At 41.8% G+C, this 14003-nt stretch overlaps 1 protein-coding gene across 1 annotated transcript; it reads left to right on the top strand.

The window, feature by feature from the left end:
* The first annotated feature begins 9073 nt into the window (after positions 1–9073).
* Positions 9074–13803, top strand: LOC137893192 (ubiquitin-like protein 7). The gene is made up of 11 exons (XM_068738643.1): positions 9074–9087; positions 9979–10155; positions 10293–10412; positions 10505–10590; positions 10980–11064; positions 11167–11224; positions 11298–11431; positions 11648–11697; positions 11789–11965; positions 12083–12196; positions 12450–13803. Exons 2-11 carry the CDS (start codon positions 9981–9983, stop codon positions 12588–12590), a joined length of 1140 nt encoding a protein of 379 aa, XP_068594744.1. The 5' UTR covers positions 9074–9087; positions 9979–9980; the 3' UTR covers positions 12591–13803.
* Positions 13804–14003: the final 200 nt, after the last annotated feature.

Genomic DNA, 14003 nt, shown 5'->3' with positions numbered 1-14003 from the left:
TTGGATTTCCATTTCTGCATTTGAGTGAATATCATTCACTCGCTTTGTTTGGATGAGGAGGGCGGCGCGGAGGAGGGATCTGGCATCCAAGTCGTTCTGCTAAGCGAACTGCGAGTACGACAACAGCAGCTCTGCCATTGGCCGATGCTGCTGTGTGCTGTGATGGAGCGAGCCCAGGACGCTGTTGCACTCAGCTGCTATTGTGACTGGCATTAATGGATATATAAATTGACATTTCATGCTTTTAGCTATACATTTACAACCCTTATTGATTATAATGAGCGCAACAAAAATAACCCTAAAATGATTAAGCCACCAGAAAGTTAATGGGTCAGGGCCAGACCGGTGGCAGGGTTCTGTTTCCTCATTCCTTCTTCCTCATTACACGCAAGCCTCGTCACGGATCCTGTGACACATGAGCACTGGCCCAGGTAATACCAGGCAGAGGTTTCACTGAGGATGATGCATCATGGGAGCTACAGGGACAAGATGACAGTGTTGTTATGTGCTGTCCTTGTGTCTTTCTTTCACAGACACTGTTCTTATGATCGGGAGGTTGTTGGCAGGGATCACAAAGCATCATTGTGTCTGCAGATAGGGGCACTTGCTGAAGTTATCGAGCAACGGCACGGTTGAATGCAAGAAATACTCCAACCTTTAATCCCACCGAGAGACTCAGAGACCCTGAATCATATCAACCTAGGCATGCACATGAATACTCACACACACAGTCGCTCATAGAATCACCCGAGCGTGTAGGCTTTATGTTTGTGCTGTCAATATATGCAAACTATGGCTGTTTATGAATCAAAGGCAACGTAATTAACCTCTATTCAGATACTGGTGCACCATGCTGGTTAAAATTAGATCGACTCGGCATTAATTTGCTATGCTGGAGTGTCATTAAGTATGTGCTACTGCATGCAATATCGGAATAAACGCAGAATATAAATAAAGTAAGATAAAACATGTCAGAATTTAATATTAAACTGTCAGAGACTGGCTTGCTCAATGAAACTCTACTGCCCCTATAAGATGGGAATAGCTTTGCAGGAAATAGCTCATTTGCTATACTTTATAAAAGAGTCACGAAGGCCACGTGTATTTTTGGTCATTTGTGAAAGTGCTATTACTGTGTTATTAAGACGTTGGTGGGAATTTCTAAAGCTGAAATTCCTTGGTACTCCCAGACTGTGTAACTTGGAATCCCTGAAATACCTAAAAAGAAGGATATCCACCCATTCAAAACTTAATCCTTAAAGGACCACAATTCAATTGAATATTGCATTGTAAAGGTATAGGTACCGGTATATATAACTATAGTCTGTGGTACAACTGAATAATAACTCGATGAGAGCAGAGACCCTCAAACAAATCTGTCTGAATTGGACGAATCGTCGTCTTTGTATTGTTTTATTGAACAAATGTCATCATTGTCCTTATGAAGCGACTCGTCTATTTGAAGTTATTAAAACATTGCAATAAATCAAGTAAGCTCTACGCAGCATGCAGCGCTTTTGTTTCATCGTGCTTCGTGCGCACAGCGTAGCATCAAACTAGACTCTGCTAATTCCCTTTGTGCTCCAGTTAGCAGAAAGAGATGGAATCACTGCGTGAGCTCCAATAGCCCATTACCCGTGAGTTAAAGAGCTCCATCAGTCCCAGACACCTCTCCCTCCTCTTCCCTCCCGGTGAGAGGAGCGCGTTCGGCGCTGGATGCCACACCGCCGCTAATGAGCAGGCCGCGGGCCCATTTGTGCTGGGAGAGAATAGGTCCCTCATGAACAACTGAAGACACTTAGGTCCAATGAGACACGAGAGAAATGTGCCACCGACGGCCAATAGGAAGTTGCGTGAGCTCAACCAGAAAGCAGAAAATGGCAAAGAGGAGCTCGATTATATTTATATGATGTTTTCTGGGACGATAAAAGTTCTTGGTAAAATCTGTGGGTTTGCGAAAGTATGCTGAGTCCATATTAAGCGTGACGTCAAACCTTTTTAGAGCTGCAGGCAAAGCAGCATTATCCATTATGCGATTTTAATTTACATTGTGTAAATGCAGACCGGGAAAAGGTTAGTGTTCAAATATATGCGCTGTCAGCCCCCTTTTCTCTTTTTATTTACTGTGTCTAGAGACATCATCAAGCCTGCACATGCTGTTTTTTTAATGAGGACAAAAACGTTTTGGGAGCATTTCTACGGAAGTAAAACTTGTAACGAATCCCACTTTCCTTTCTCTTGTATCTGAGGATGACTTGCGTGTCACAGAGGAGAACATTTCACTTCTAAGGAGATTAAAGGTATTCTGTTAGAGCTAAACGGTAAGAGGAACACGATCCTTGGAAACACACAAGGAAATATTGAAATAAATGTTACCCTGAAAGAAGATATCTGTAAAAATAAGAATTTTTATTTTTTGTCTGCTCATCTGGTTGGACTTCATCCACCACTGGGGGGCACATGAAGTTTTAAGAAGCCTCATTTGGACTGCTCATTTTGCCCAGTGAAGCTTCTGAAGGAGACTAATAGGGCCTGCGAGGCATGCTGTTTAACAGAAAGTGGAATTTCCCCTCTGCAGTGACTCAGATCTAACAAAACCCACCCAGAGTTTGGACGGCCAACACTGCATGCAGCAGGAGGGACAGCATGGTCTTCCAAGGTGGACTGGAATGCAGGTTGACTTCAGAGACAGCACTGCAGGGGAAGAAACACAAAGGACATGAGAATGAGGACTGTAATAAAAGCAACATGAAGACATGTGGATGGAGGTGTAATTAAGACCTGTCCCAGAAAAAAAGAGAATGATTTGTCTATTTGGGCTTAGCGACATCTATCAGGGGTGGGGGAGGAGACAAGCCAGCATATTTTATGAACAAAGAGAATTTTAAAGTCTACAAACATTAAACATGATTTCCAGATGCATCTGAGAGGATGTCTTGAGTTAAGGTGTTTTCTATGGGGGGGGGGGGCACTTTTCTCTCAGAGGGAGTGAAGTTGACATTTGACAGGAAGCAGCCGAGTCATTCTCTGCTTTCCATTGGGAAAACACTACGTTAGGAGCAGAGACAGGCAAATCTATCCTCTCCCCCGCCGTCCACCTCAAGTCAGCCATGCATGGAATATTCAGAGACATTAGTCAATGTCAAAAAGTTGCATCTGTATTTGTAAAGATTAAAAGTATCTGTATGTGTATTGTATAAATAAATAATAAATCTGTCCTGTATCACAGCTCATTATAATAATTGTTATAATAATACATTATTATAATAAGTTAACTGCATGGGTGGATAAACATGAAACTAAGTAGAAAATAAATAGAAAAGAAGCCAAAACAAAGAGTTGAAGAACGAGGTGACATTCATTTTAATTAAAAAAATGACAGAACACAAAATTACAAACTCAGCATCCTTGAAGTTATTTTTAAAGCAGTGAACACTATTTAGCCTCCTGTCAGTAACAGATTTAGCCTGATTTCATGCCATAGCAGAAAGGAAAGGGCACATGATTGTGTTTCATTTCTGCTTCCTTACCTCATTTCCACATGGTTGGTTATTTGCAGCTTCCTGTCTGCTCATGCCCTCTGTTCTTTCCTATTTTGATTTAACCCCCTGTAGCCAAGTTTTCCCAGAGATAACGTGTGTGAGCTGGATGAGGACTGATTGATAAAAAAAAATAGATTTCTTTCACTTTATATTGAAATCCTATTATAGGATTTCAATATAAAGGATTCTTATATCTTATCCCATAAAGTCACATGATCCAAGAACAGCTAGGCTCAGCGGTAAAGTTTGCAACGATATGCTGAACCTTCAATTGAGGAACTGAAGATGCTCTAAAATGGCCCACGTCTGTTGAATTAGTTTAATTTGGCAGAACAAATGTAGATTTTTCTTCAGTTAAACAAAGTAATTTTTTGAAGAAATGTAGTTCTTGAGGTCATCTCCACTCAGTAAATTCAGAAACTACAAACGCTGGTGCATTTTAAACTAACTTTAACATTTTAGACAAACATTGAGTCACCCTTTGGACACTTCGACTGGTGTCTCAGCAGGATTTGGTAAAACCTGTCCACGCGTTCATCTTCAGGCGACTCAACTTCTGCAACGGTGTGTTTACAGGTCTCTATAAAATCGATTGGGCAGCCGCAGCCGATTCGGACCGCTGCTGCCCCACTTCTCAGTAAGGCCATTATTTTAGCCCACATCTCAGATCTTCACTCTCTCTGACTGTTACAGAAATGATCTGACAATGCTTCAGTTGTTTTTTTATTTTTTTATGTATATATAAAACACTGAATGGTTTCTGATCTGTCACAGCTCCGTTACCCACAGGTCATCTGGGACGGTTCTGCTTCCTGTTAGATCTGGAGAAGCCGCTTTTACGCTCCACATCTCTGGAGCTGCAGCTGCAATGACTATCAGTTCTTTCAATTCAAGACTGAAGGTTTTTGGTTCAATCTATTATTACTAATTTCTTTCACTGTGCTGTCGCTGCTTACTGTTGCACTGGCAGCTTTCATGTGTAATAAAATACTTTATGTTGTTCAAGGTGTTTCACCAGCGAGCATAAACGAAACCTTGTGTTTGAGGCAAGCCAACTTTGTTCTTACATACGTCGGAACTGGATGATTGGTGGCAGATCAACTGTGGTGTTTTTGTGTGAAAGGTTTACATGCTGCTCTCAGCTCCAGCGCTATGTCACGGCTTACCCAAAACATTTTTTAATTAGGTGACTTTTATGGCTTTAGCAGAGAGGATGTGGGGCGAGAGTGCAGCTGCATCACAAGGTTTCCACACCAGGATACCCGTCACTCATCCACTGTCAGACAGCAACGGCCTGCCAGGTCCCCTCCCCGAATCGCCCAAATCATTTATCCTCAGAGGCTGGGAATGTGTGTCCATTACAACTGCGTGCAATAACATGATCTAATATTGCAATGGTGAGGGAACTTTCAATAAATACATATTCAAATGCCCATATGAGCTCTTTTCTTCATCCACATTTTAGTATGTTTCTATGCACTCTGGCCCACTTTGTAACAATCTAAATATAAGTCAAAACTCACTCCAGCAAGCAGAGCAAAATAAAGTCACTTTCACAACCTCTTCCCACTTAATGAACATCACATCAGTTAGTTTAATCAATACTTTCCCAATGCCTGTCCTTGAAAAATGCCTATTTCATATAAGAATTATTTTTCCGTCATTGAGGTAAATGTGTGAAATAGCCATGATGTTGATCTGAAAGCAAGGCTTTTATGATCTGCTGGCAGTACAGTCTGTTAAAAAGAAAAAAATAGGGGAATAGGTACTCAATGAAGACAAGAACAGCTACATCACATGCATAATTTCCAAAAGGACCAGATTTCTGTAATTACACAGTATTTCTTGATTCTCCTGATGCCAGACCTGAAATGTGCCGACACATCAAACCGCAGCCTGCCCCGTCTACGTTGTGCAGGCAGCAGGAAGAGCCTCTTTACCGAGTGACTCAAGCACTTAACTGATCCCATGCCAGCATGCATGGGGTTTTTATCCTGCTTTAATCCTGTTAATTATTTTTTTTTACAGTTCGGCTTTGGTTGTTTAGTTTTGTGTTGTATACATTAAACTTAGTTATTGCTATTGACACTTTATTTTTATTTGTTTACTCTTTTTCCATATGAAATCATTCAGTGACTCAGACTACAGTGACAAATATTGACATGATCACTGTGTTCTTCTAAAGATACTTATTTTGTTTTTGTTTTAGATCCATCCATTTAGCAAAATTCATCTTAAACCCTAAACAAGGGGAGTTTTGCCAGGTGTCAGAGACCAAAACGAACTGGCAAGTCACAAACTGACGGAAATAAAGACAAATCTGTCTCTTGCTGTCTGTAACTAGCGTTGTCATCCACATTTTATTCATTCTAACTCCTCAGTCAGGATCGAAGGCTGACTAATAACGGACGTAAGAACACAAGCCCAAAAAAGTGACTGCAGTATTCTCAAGAAAGTGGTCGTCTAACAGTTTGTCTTTTTACTCCTGAGTCCAGCCCTCTCCCGATGACGACGTTATAATATCTGATTGACCCTGGTTTCAAATGTCTAAATGGCATATGGCTGGCGTCACGGCCAAGCACTTCAAACCATTTGGCAACATTTCAACTATTGATGATGGGAACATTTCCCACCTGGAAGACGCCGGTCCCATCGAGGGCCACATCATCAGATGAAAGGGAGCCTTTCAAATCCATATGGTGGCAGCAGTGAGGAGTTAGCAAAGCGTGCTAAAAGTCGACTGAGTTCACTTCATCCAGGGACAGATTCCCTGTCGCAGCCAAGCCAATGAATCCATTAATTACACATCAGTTCATCAAACCGAAGAAAGAAGAGCCCCATAAACCTCAAGAAAGTTTTATAGCTCAGATGTACGAAGGTTTTATTTGCAGCAGCCAAATGTTCCTGCAACTAGTGGTCCTGTGATTTATAGCTCAAATCAGGCCACGCTTCAGCAGCACTGTGGGATTAATGATACAAGATAGAACTAGACTGTATATTCTTTTTATTGCGCTGATAATTAAGGAGCAAGGCAGTGACAAATGTCAGAGCATATATATCCTATACGATTGGTTTGTATTGGGACAAACACTCAAATAGCCTGAATATAAATGTATATCAATAAAAATGCTTCATTTTTCTTATGGCAGCATTCACATGCATCAAGCATAAGATCAAATATAAAATCATTAGCTTGCTACCAAATCAGAGACCATCCATCCATTGTCTTGTAGATGAGACTCATCTCATTTTGACATGAGTCTCATCTACTGCCGCTTTTCCGCTTTGCGGTTCACACGGGCGTTGCTGGAGCCTATCCCATCTTTCGATGGGCAAAAAAATACAGGTTTACACCCCGGCTGTGTTGCCAGCGCATCACAGGGAACATCAAAGCCCACGTTGTCTGAATATTAAATACTGTTTCCTCCTACGGAAGCTGAGCCAGTCAGCAAAGCACAGCACAGCTTATGTTGCTTCCAAATGTGTCTTTAATATTTGACTATTGCCCCCCCCCCCCCCCCCCCCACACACACACACGGTTTAATCATTGAAATTTGAATCAGATATCACATTTTCATGCCACGAGCATCTACTGCTGATTGTGTGCTGTCAAAGCAATGGAGGAAAACATTTCCACTAGAGAAAACATCTGTCAGTGGGCGAGTGGGACTGTCTAACTAGCTGACAAATCCACAAATGGATGTTACAGTCTTGCACGTCTTTCCTCTGCATTTGACTGTTAATGTTTTCAAAGCAGATCATTTGAGAGAGACAGGTGAACCAACCCAAATCAGGCAATTCATTTTTGCATACGTATGCCTACTTATACTACACAGTCCTGTAAAGTGGAGGCTGGACATGTCGTAACCACCACAAAGGGCCATTTGGTGCTAAATGTGTCTGCACATTTAATAAATCAGAATGAGCACAGATCCTAAAACTGATTTTGTGGGAAGTTCAGTTATAGAGCGTTATTAGAAAATCTCATAATTTAGCTAACTACCTGAAACTGTAACACAATACATATTTGAAAGCTGAACAGTCACTGATTTGCTGATAACCCCCACCAACATGATCGGTTACCAGACTGCATTAAAACTCATGTCTGAATTGAACATTTTTACTTTCTTAAAATATTTCATTGTAACCCAAAAACCAGAGGAAAAATAAGCTAATATTAAAAGGAAATGAGAACAGCTGATCTCGACGACAGACTGGCAGACACTGTTACTTTTGTTCCCATTCTGAGTTGTGGTAATTAACTTTACGCTGACTAAAAAGGTGCAATGTCGACTTTTTGTCAAGAGGGGGCGCAATTCTAACTCCGTCAACTTCTCTACCCTGGAGTTCAGGGGATTCTTCTATTTCCAGTCAGCTCTGCCCCTGACTCAACTCAACTTTATTAACAAGGCAATTTAAAACAACCGCAGCTGACACAAAGTGCTGTACATATGCAGAATAAAACATAAATGAGTGGAACATAAGAACAATAAATAGAAGACCTAAGTATAGAACTAATAAAGAACGCACCACATTGCCACGCTGTCTCTGACGCCAAAGAATAAAAGCTGTCCTCGCACTGAATGTTAAGTCATCTTTTGTTTTCATTACCATTACATGATAATACAACATTAAAGTGTGTTAACTCGTGTTCTGTTCTCAAACATGTGCAGTTCTTACCATGTTAGGAGGACGAAACTATAAAAAGGCGTCAAGCGGCGGTGACTCTTCTCTGACCAACACAGCAGACGTTATTTTATAAGTTCATTCCCCTCGCAACAGAAACAGAAAGACTGGCGTGTCTGCTGCCGGCGCCAATAACGCGCCGGGATGTTTGTCTGTCAGAGTCTGGGGGTCTGTTCCATTGATTTAGGAGAGTTCTGTCCACAGACACCACTCCTTGCTCGCTTTGTCCTGCTGCGACGTCACCTCGAGAGGGGAAGTGGTCTCGACCCCCCCCCCCCCCCCCCCCCCCCAGGTTAACCATTTGTGAGCGCAGCTTCACATTAACTCTTTTCCATGCCACATTAAATGCAAGCCTTGATTCATACTGCCTCCGTTCGCAGGCAAAGATCATTTACGTTTGAAATATTTGCACAATAATGGTTATTATATCATATTTTAATGTCTTACTACACCTTTATATCGGGTTTTTATTTAATTAAGGTTGTTTATTTACATAGTTTGTGCAATGCAAGTGCTTTGTTTATTCGATTTGGACTGACTCTTACATATGAGATAACGTTCTAATGCGTTACTTAGTTAGGAATTATGCACACGCAAACACGCACATATCAGCATGAGAATTAGAAATGGAGTTAGATTGGCGATCGATTTTTGAAATCAATTTTGCCGGAGGAAAGACTCGACGATGTGCTGCAGAAATAAGCAGAGAGTTGAGGTTGTAAACAGTAAGATTACCATCAGTGGTTAAAACTACAGCGAGGTCACGTGGGAGAAAGAGCGTCTTTGATTGGGCCAGTTAAAAATGACGTGGCGTAAACCACGTGATTAAACCGGGAAGTAATTCGGTTGTCAATAAAGGGTGAGCGTGCGTTATTCCCTGCAAAGAGCAGACTTGTTTCAGCACGTTTATAACATGTTTTGTTGCTTTCTTTGTTTCTTCTAAAATGATCACGCTTTGTGCTAACAGACTAGAACGCAGATCAGTCAACGCTTTATTACATGCTGCCTGCGTTTGAACGACAAGCTAACAGCTAAGTAGAGCTGCTAAAAGCTGACCGAAAAGATAAACATGAAGGTTACGATGCGTTTGTTTCAAGGCTCATCCTCTACAAAGGAACTGTTGTTTTTTAACGTTGTTCTTATATCCACATGGCTAGCGTTAGCAGCAATAATTTTTGTTTCCGTGTAGCAGCTCTTTCGTCATTGGTTTGCTCCTCAGCTTTATCGACATGCTGTGAACCACTCCTGTTTGTTCTCTCTGTCTCTCTCCAGCTCTCTGTTTTTGCGTCTGTCTCAACCCAAACGGTCCAGACAGATGGCCGCCCACTCTGAGTCTTAGGTTCTGTTCAAGGTTTCTGCCTGTTAAAGGGAGGTTTTTCCTTGCCTCCGTCACCAAATGCTTGCTCTTGTGGGACAAGTTGCGTTCTAGCTTTCCATGCAGGTCTTTTTTGTGCTACACCTGTCAAGTGCCTTCACATAACTTTCTGTTGTGATCTGGTGCTATATAAATAAAGATTTATTGAATTTAAATCTCAAGGTTCTGGCACGGTGGTGTTCAAAACCAGTGCTTTAGTAGATCTAAACTAGTGCCTGCAATCTATCTTACAATTAAAGCTTAAATTTAACACGTTATCGCTCTCACAGAATGATAAAAAGAGTCATTCCTGATCATATTTATAGTAGTTTCAGAAACGTAACTGCCCAAACCACCGTTTGAAGACTGTGTTTTTGTTTTTCATAAAAAACACAGGCATGGCTTCTTCAGAATGGCAGCTGTCCTTGAAGCTGGTGGACCAGCCGAAATCCATTTTCCACTTCCCAGAAATGATGCCCGGGGATGTTTCACCTGGAGGATACAGAGTCGCTACTTTAAAACAGCTTGTAGCAGCGCAACTTCCCGATTCTCTCCCAGACCCAGAACTTATAGGTAGTTAATCATCTATGAATTAAATGTTCATCACTAATCATCATTAAGGTGTTTGTTGTTCTGTCCACGTATATCAGTGTTATGTTACCTTCAAATCTTCTCAGGCTCTGCTGGTATTTGTAATTTTTTTTAATCAGAGCTGGTCCACTGTGGACGGAAACTAAAGGATGACCTAACACTGGATGCCAGTGGAATTCGGTCGGGATCCACCATACACATACTCAAAAAGACCTGGCCAGAGCCAGAGAGCCGTCCAGGTTTGTGTTTCTCATTTAAATAAATTAAAAAGGTTTACTGTAAATCAAAAGCAAAGTATGAACCTGAGTCCGTTTGTGTTTGTCTTCTCTAGAGCCTGTGAACAGAGCGACTGCTGCCAGGGAGTTCAGGGTGTTTCATGCTGCGCTTCACTCTCTAAACTCTGCCTACAGAGACTCTGTGAGTAGACAACACAAATATCCAACCACGTTCTTGTAGACGAGACGACCTCAACCATCTCATCTACAGCCGCTTTATCAGCGGGTCAGCTGCCTACAGGCAAGAGGCCGAGTTCTCCCCAGACTCATCCTGGGGCCCCACAGAGACAGACAACCGTTCATGCACACACTCACACATGTGGACAATTTGGAGTAATCGGTTCCCCTAACTTGCATGTTTTTAGAGGTGGAAGGAAACCGGACAAAACCAACGTAGACAACATACAAACTCTGCACAGATAGAATTAGAACCCAGTAGCGGCCTGACTAGCTGGTATATCCCTGTCCAGAGGAACTGGAGAGTGGAGGGCATACATAAAAAATTGATTTTCTGTATTTCCCCACACACAGGTATATAAAATGCTGACAAATAAAGAGTCTCTGGATCAGATCCTTGTGGCTACACCAGGGCTCAGATCAGACCCAGTTGCCCTCGGTAAGACCCGCTGCATTCAGTAAATACCCTCATGGCATCGCATTATATTATATACATCGATGAAAATGTGAACATTTTCCAAACACCTCGTATCTCTTTCAGGGGTGCTCCAAGACAAAGATCTCTTTGTGCAGTTTACAGACCCCAGCATGCTGGATGTGTGAGTGTGTTTTGATCGTTTGTTAACAGCCCTCCTATGAGTGGAATTCAACTTCAATCTTTGTGTTTGATAGATTGATCAGCTCTCACCCAGCCCTCGTCAATGCTATCATCCTGGTCCTTCACTCTGTGGCAGGCAGTATGCCCTCTCAGTCCAGTGCCAGCTCGACTCGCAATGTCTCTTCCAGTTCGTACAGCGATATGCCAGGTGAGCAGGAAATACTCCAAGTAAAAACAGGCAAGATGTGGATGGGAGAATATAAATCAAATTTATAAAGAAGCTACTGACAATAATTAATAAAAAAAACAAGGCAACCTTTAAATTATACAACTATATATATTTGTTGTTTTACTTTGTTATTGTTTTGAGGCATTTCAAAAAATGTTCATGACAAATGTGCAAATAACGATCTTTATCTGGTAGGGGGCTTCATGTTTGAGGGCATGTCTGATGACGATGAGGATTTCCAGTCTGTGAGTCACTTTGCTGATACTACAACTACAGGTATCATTTATGGGAACGTCAATGATGTTACTTCTGTGCGTGTCTAAATGTGTGGAACAGGGGAGTCCAGCTGGTCCCTCTAGCAGAACAGGAGGCTCAGCAGGAATGCGTCCAGTATCTCTAAACCACAGCGGAGCGGCCGGCCCTCGACCAATAACGCAGAGCGAGCTGGCGACGGCTTTGGCTCTCGCCAGCACCCCTGAAAGCAGCGCAGTTACTCCAACAACTTCAAGCCAGGTGAGCCTTACATCTGGAAGAAATGGATTAAAAGCTTAATGTTTGTTGGAAAACTTTACTATATTTCCACAACTACAGGAGCCTTTTGTTTTTGTCCTGTCATTCTATCTGATGTAGGCGGACCCTTCCGGTAGTGTAGCCCCAGTGCCAGCAGGGACCCCAGTCAGTAACGACCTCTTTAGCCAGGCTCTGCAGCAAGCATTGCAAGCATCCAGCATGTCTGCTCTACAGGTGAACCCAGATTAAATGCTGTATATTCAGTTCAAAGGGAGAACAATTGTGTTTTATATTAATGATTAGAAACTGGTCATTTAACATTTGTGATTTTTTTTGTGGCCTCAGTGTAAGGTGTGCACTGTGGCTGTAAAGTAGTTTATGCATAGATCAAATGAAGCAGGAATGAAAATGATACATGCTTTTGACTCTGATGAAGTTGTTTGGTCTCTGGTTAAAGTTTTTTGTTTTTGTTTCCCCCCCCCCCCAGGGGCGCTGGCAGTCCCAGATGCAGCAGCTCAGGGACATGGGGATCCAGGATGAGGAGCTGATGCTGAGGGTGCTCCAGGCCACAGATGGTGACATCCAGGCTGCACTGGAGCTGATCTTTGCTGGAGGCTCAGGACTCTGAGCCCAGACCCCATGGACAAAATGTTTGTTTTTTTGAGTAAAGAGAAGAAAAAGCCTTATGCTGTTAAGAATTGCTAGATTATGTCTTTAGACATATAGCAAGTCAATTTATAACATGTTTACCCCATTTACATAATGTAAAACTTCAACTAATATGCCTGTCTTCAATTCATTTACCATAATAAAATGACATTGGATGTAAATGTCTAAATTATCTACATACTTTAATTTCTTGTGTGCAAGTTTAAATTTAAACTGAGGTTTATCAGATTTCCTGTTTCGTGGTATAAACACACAAGCATTTATAATCATACAAGTATTTGTTTGCAGTAGAAATAATATGCTCTACTCGACATGTCTGCACAGCCTAGCTACTTCTTTTATTTGTACACTAGGGGGCAGTGCTGTAATTTACTTCAACCCAAGCCAGGTCTCATGTTTCTGTATTTCATTAAAATCGGGTTCTTGATCTGCCCTTAGTGGCATTTGAGATTTCATTTTTGGATGAAAGTGATATGTTTGGATCAGGCATTTTCTTAGCATCCGCATGATGTTGCTGTGCTTGTCAGAGCACCACTACCATTAGCTGAGCCTGAGTCCCCCTTTTTTCCACTAAGTCCTATCACAGAGGGATACATTTGCTTTGTCTCATTGTCTCCCATCAGGGTATTTTAGTGGAGGACATATTGCGTTGTTACCTCCCGTTCACCATCTACAGTAATTGCCTTGCTTAGTTTTACGACCACATCTGTGAATGTGACGGCTCAATCAGTAGACTGCCCTTTCCTGAGCACTGCACCCAAACAGTGCTTTGTGTCTGTCTGTCTCCATTACCATTTTATATGCATGCACACCTGTGGACAATTTCCACCTCCAAATGCTTCCAAGGGTATTTAAAAAAAAAAAAAAGCCTTTCCACAGTGTTGAGACATATTCAGCAAAACAACAGTAAATAAAAATGTAATTCCAGCAAAACAAAAACAAAAAATGCATATGTGCAATACAGGAAAGGTAGTTCCGGATAAGCTGTAAAGTCAGATTCAGTATGTGTTGTCCCTTGCCTGGAGGATCATCGAACTCTATTTTCAGCTATATATCAAAATAAAAGTACAATTCACAATATGACCTGATATATATGGGATTGTTTTACACTGGTCGACCCTCTCCATCACCTCCACATCAGTCTAACACGAGGGGATTCCAACAGCAAATAAAAAATAAAGTAACGATGGCTGCAAGTCTGTGTACTTCTTTTTTATGGAGACTGCCTGCTGGTGACATTTGCCATCAGAGCCAAGTGAACGACCAATTTTGAAGCTCACAGAGGAAGGAAAAATGAAGGAAAACAATTTGTTGTTTCTACCCGTGTGTCTATGCTACCATTTGAATCGCTGCAGTCACTTTTCTCTGGGCT

Source organism: Brachionichthys hirsutus, chromosome 1 (assembly GCF_040956055.1).
Source record: "Brachionichthys hirsutus isolate HB-005 chromosome 1, CSIRO-AGI_Bhir_v1, whole genome shotgun sequence".
Lineage (NCBI taxonomy): Eukaryota > Metazoa > Chordata > Actinopteri > Lophiiformes > Brachionichthyidae > Brachionichthys > Brachionichthys hirsutus.
This window is presented reverse-complemented; position numbering and strand designations above follow the sequence as displayed.

What these genes read in the sequence shown, in the direction of transcription:
- LOC137893192 (XM_068738643.1), top strand. Translation starts at nt 9,981, where the DNA reads ATGGCTTCTTCAGAATGGCAGCTGTCCTTGAAGCTGGTGGACCAGCCG. An exon ending in ACTCTGCCTACAGAGACTCT is followed by an intron (nt 10,591 to 10,979) that starts GTGAGTAGACAA and finishes CCCCACACACAG; the next exon opens with GTATATAAAATGCTGACAAA. An exon ending in CCAGCATGTCTGCTCTACAG is followed by an intron (nt 12,197 to 12,449) that starts GTGAACCCAGAT and finishes CCCCCCCCCCAG; the next exon opens with GGGCGCTGGCAGTCCCAGAT.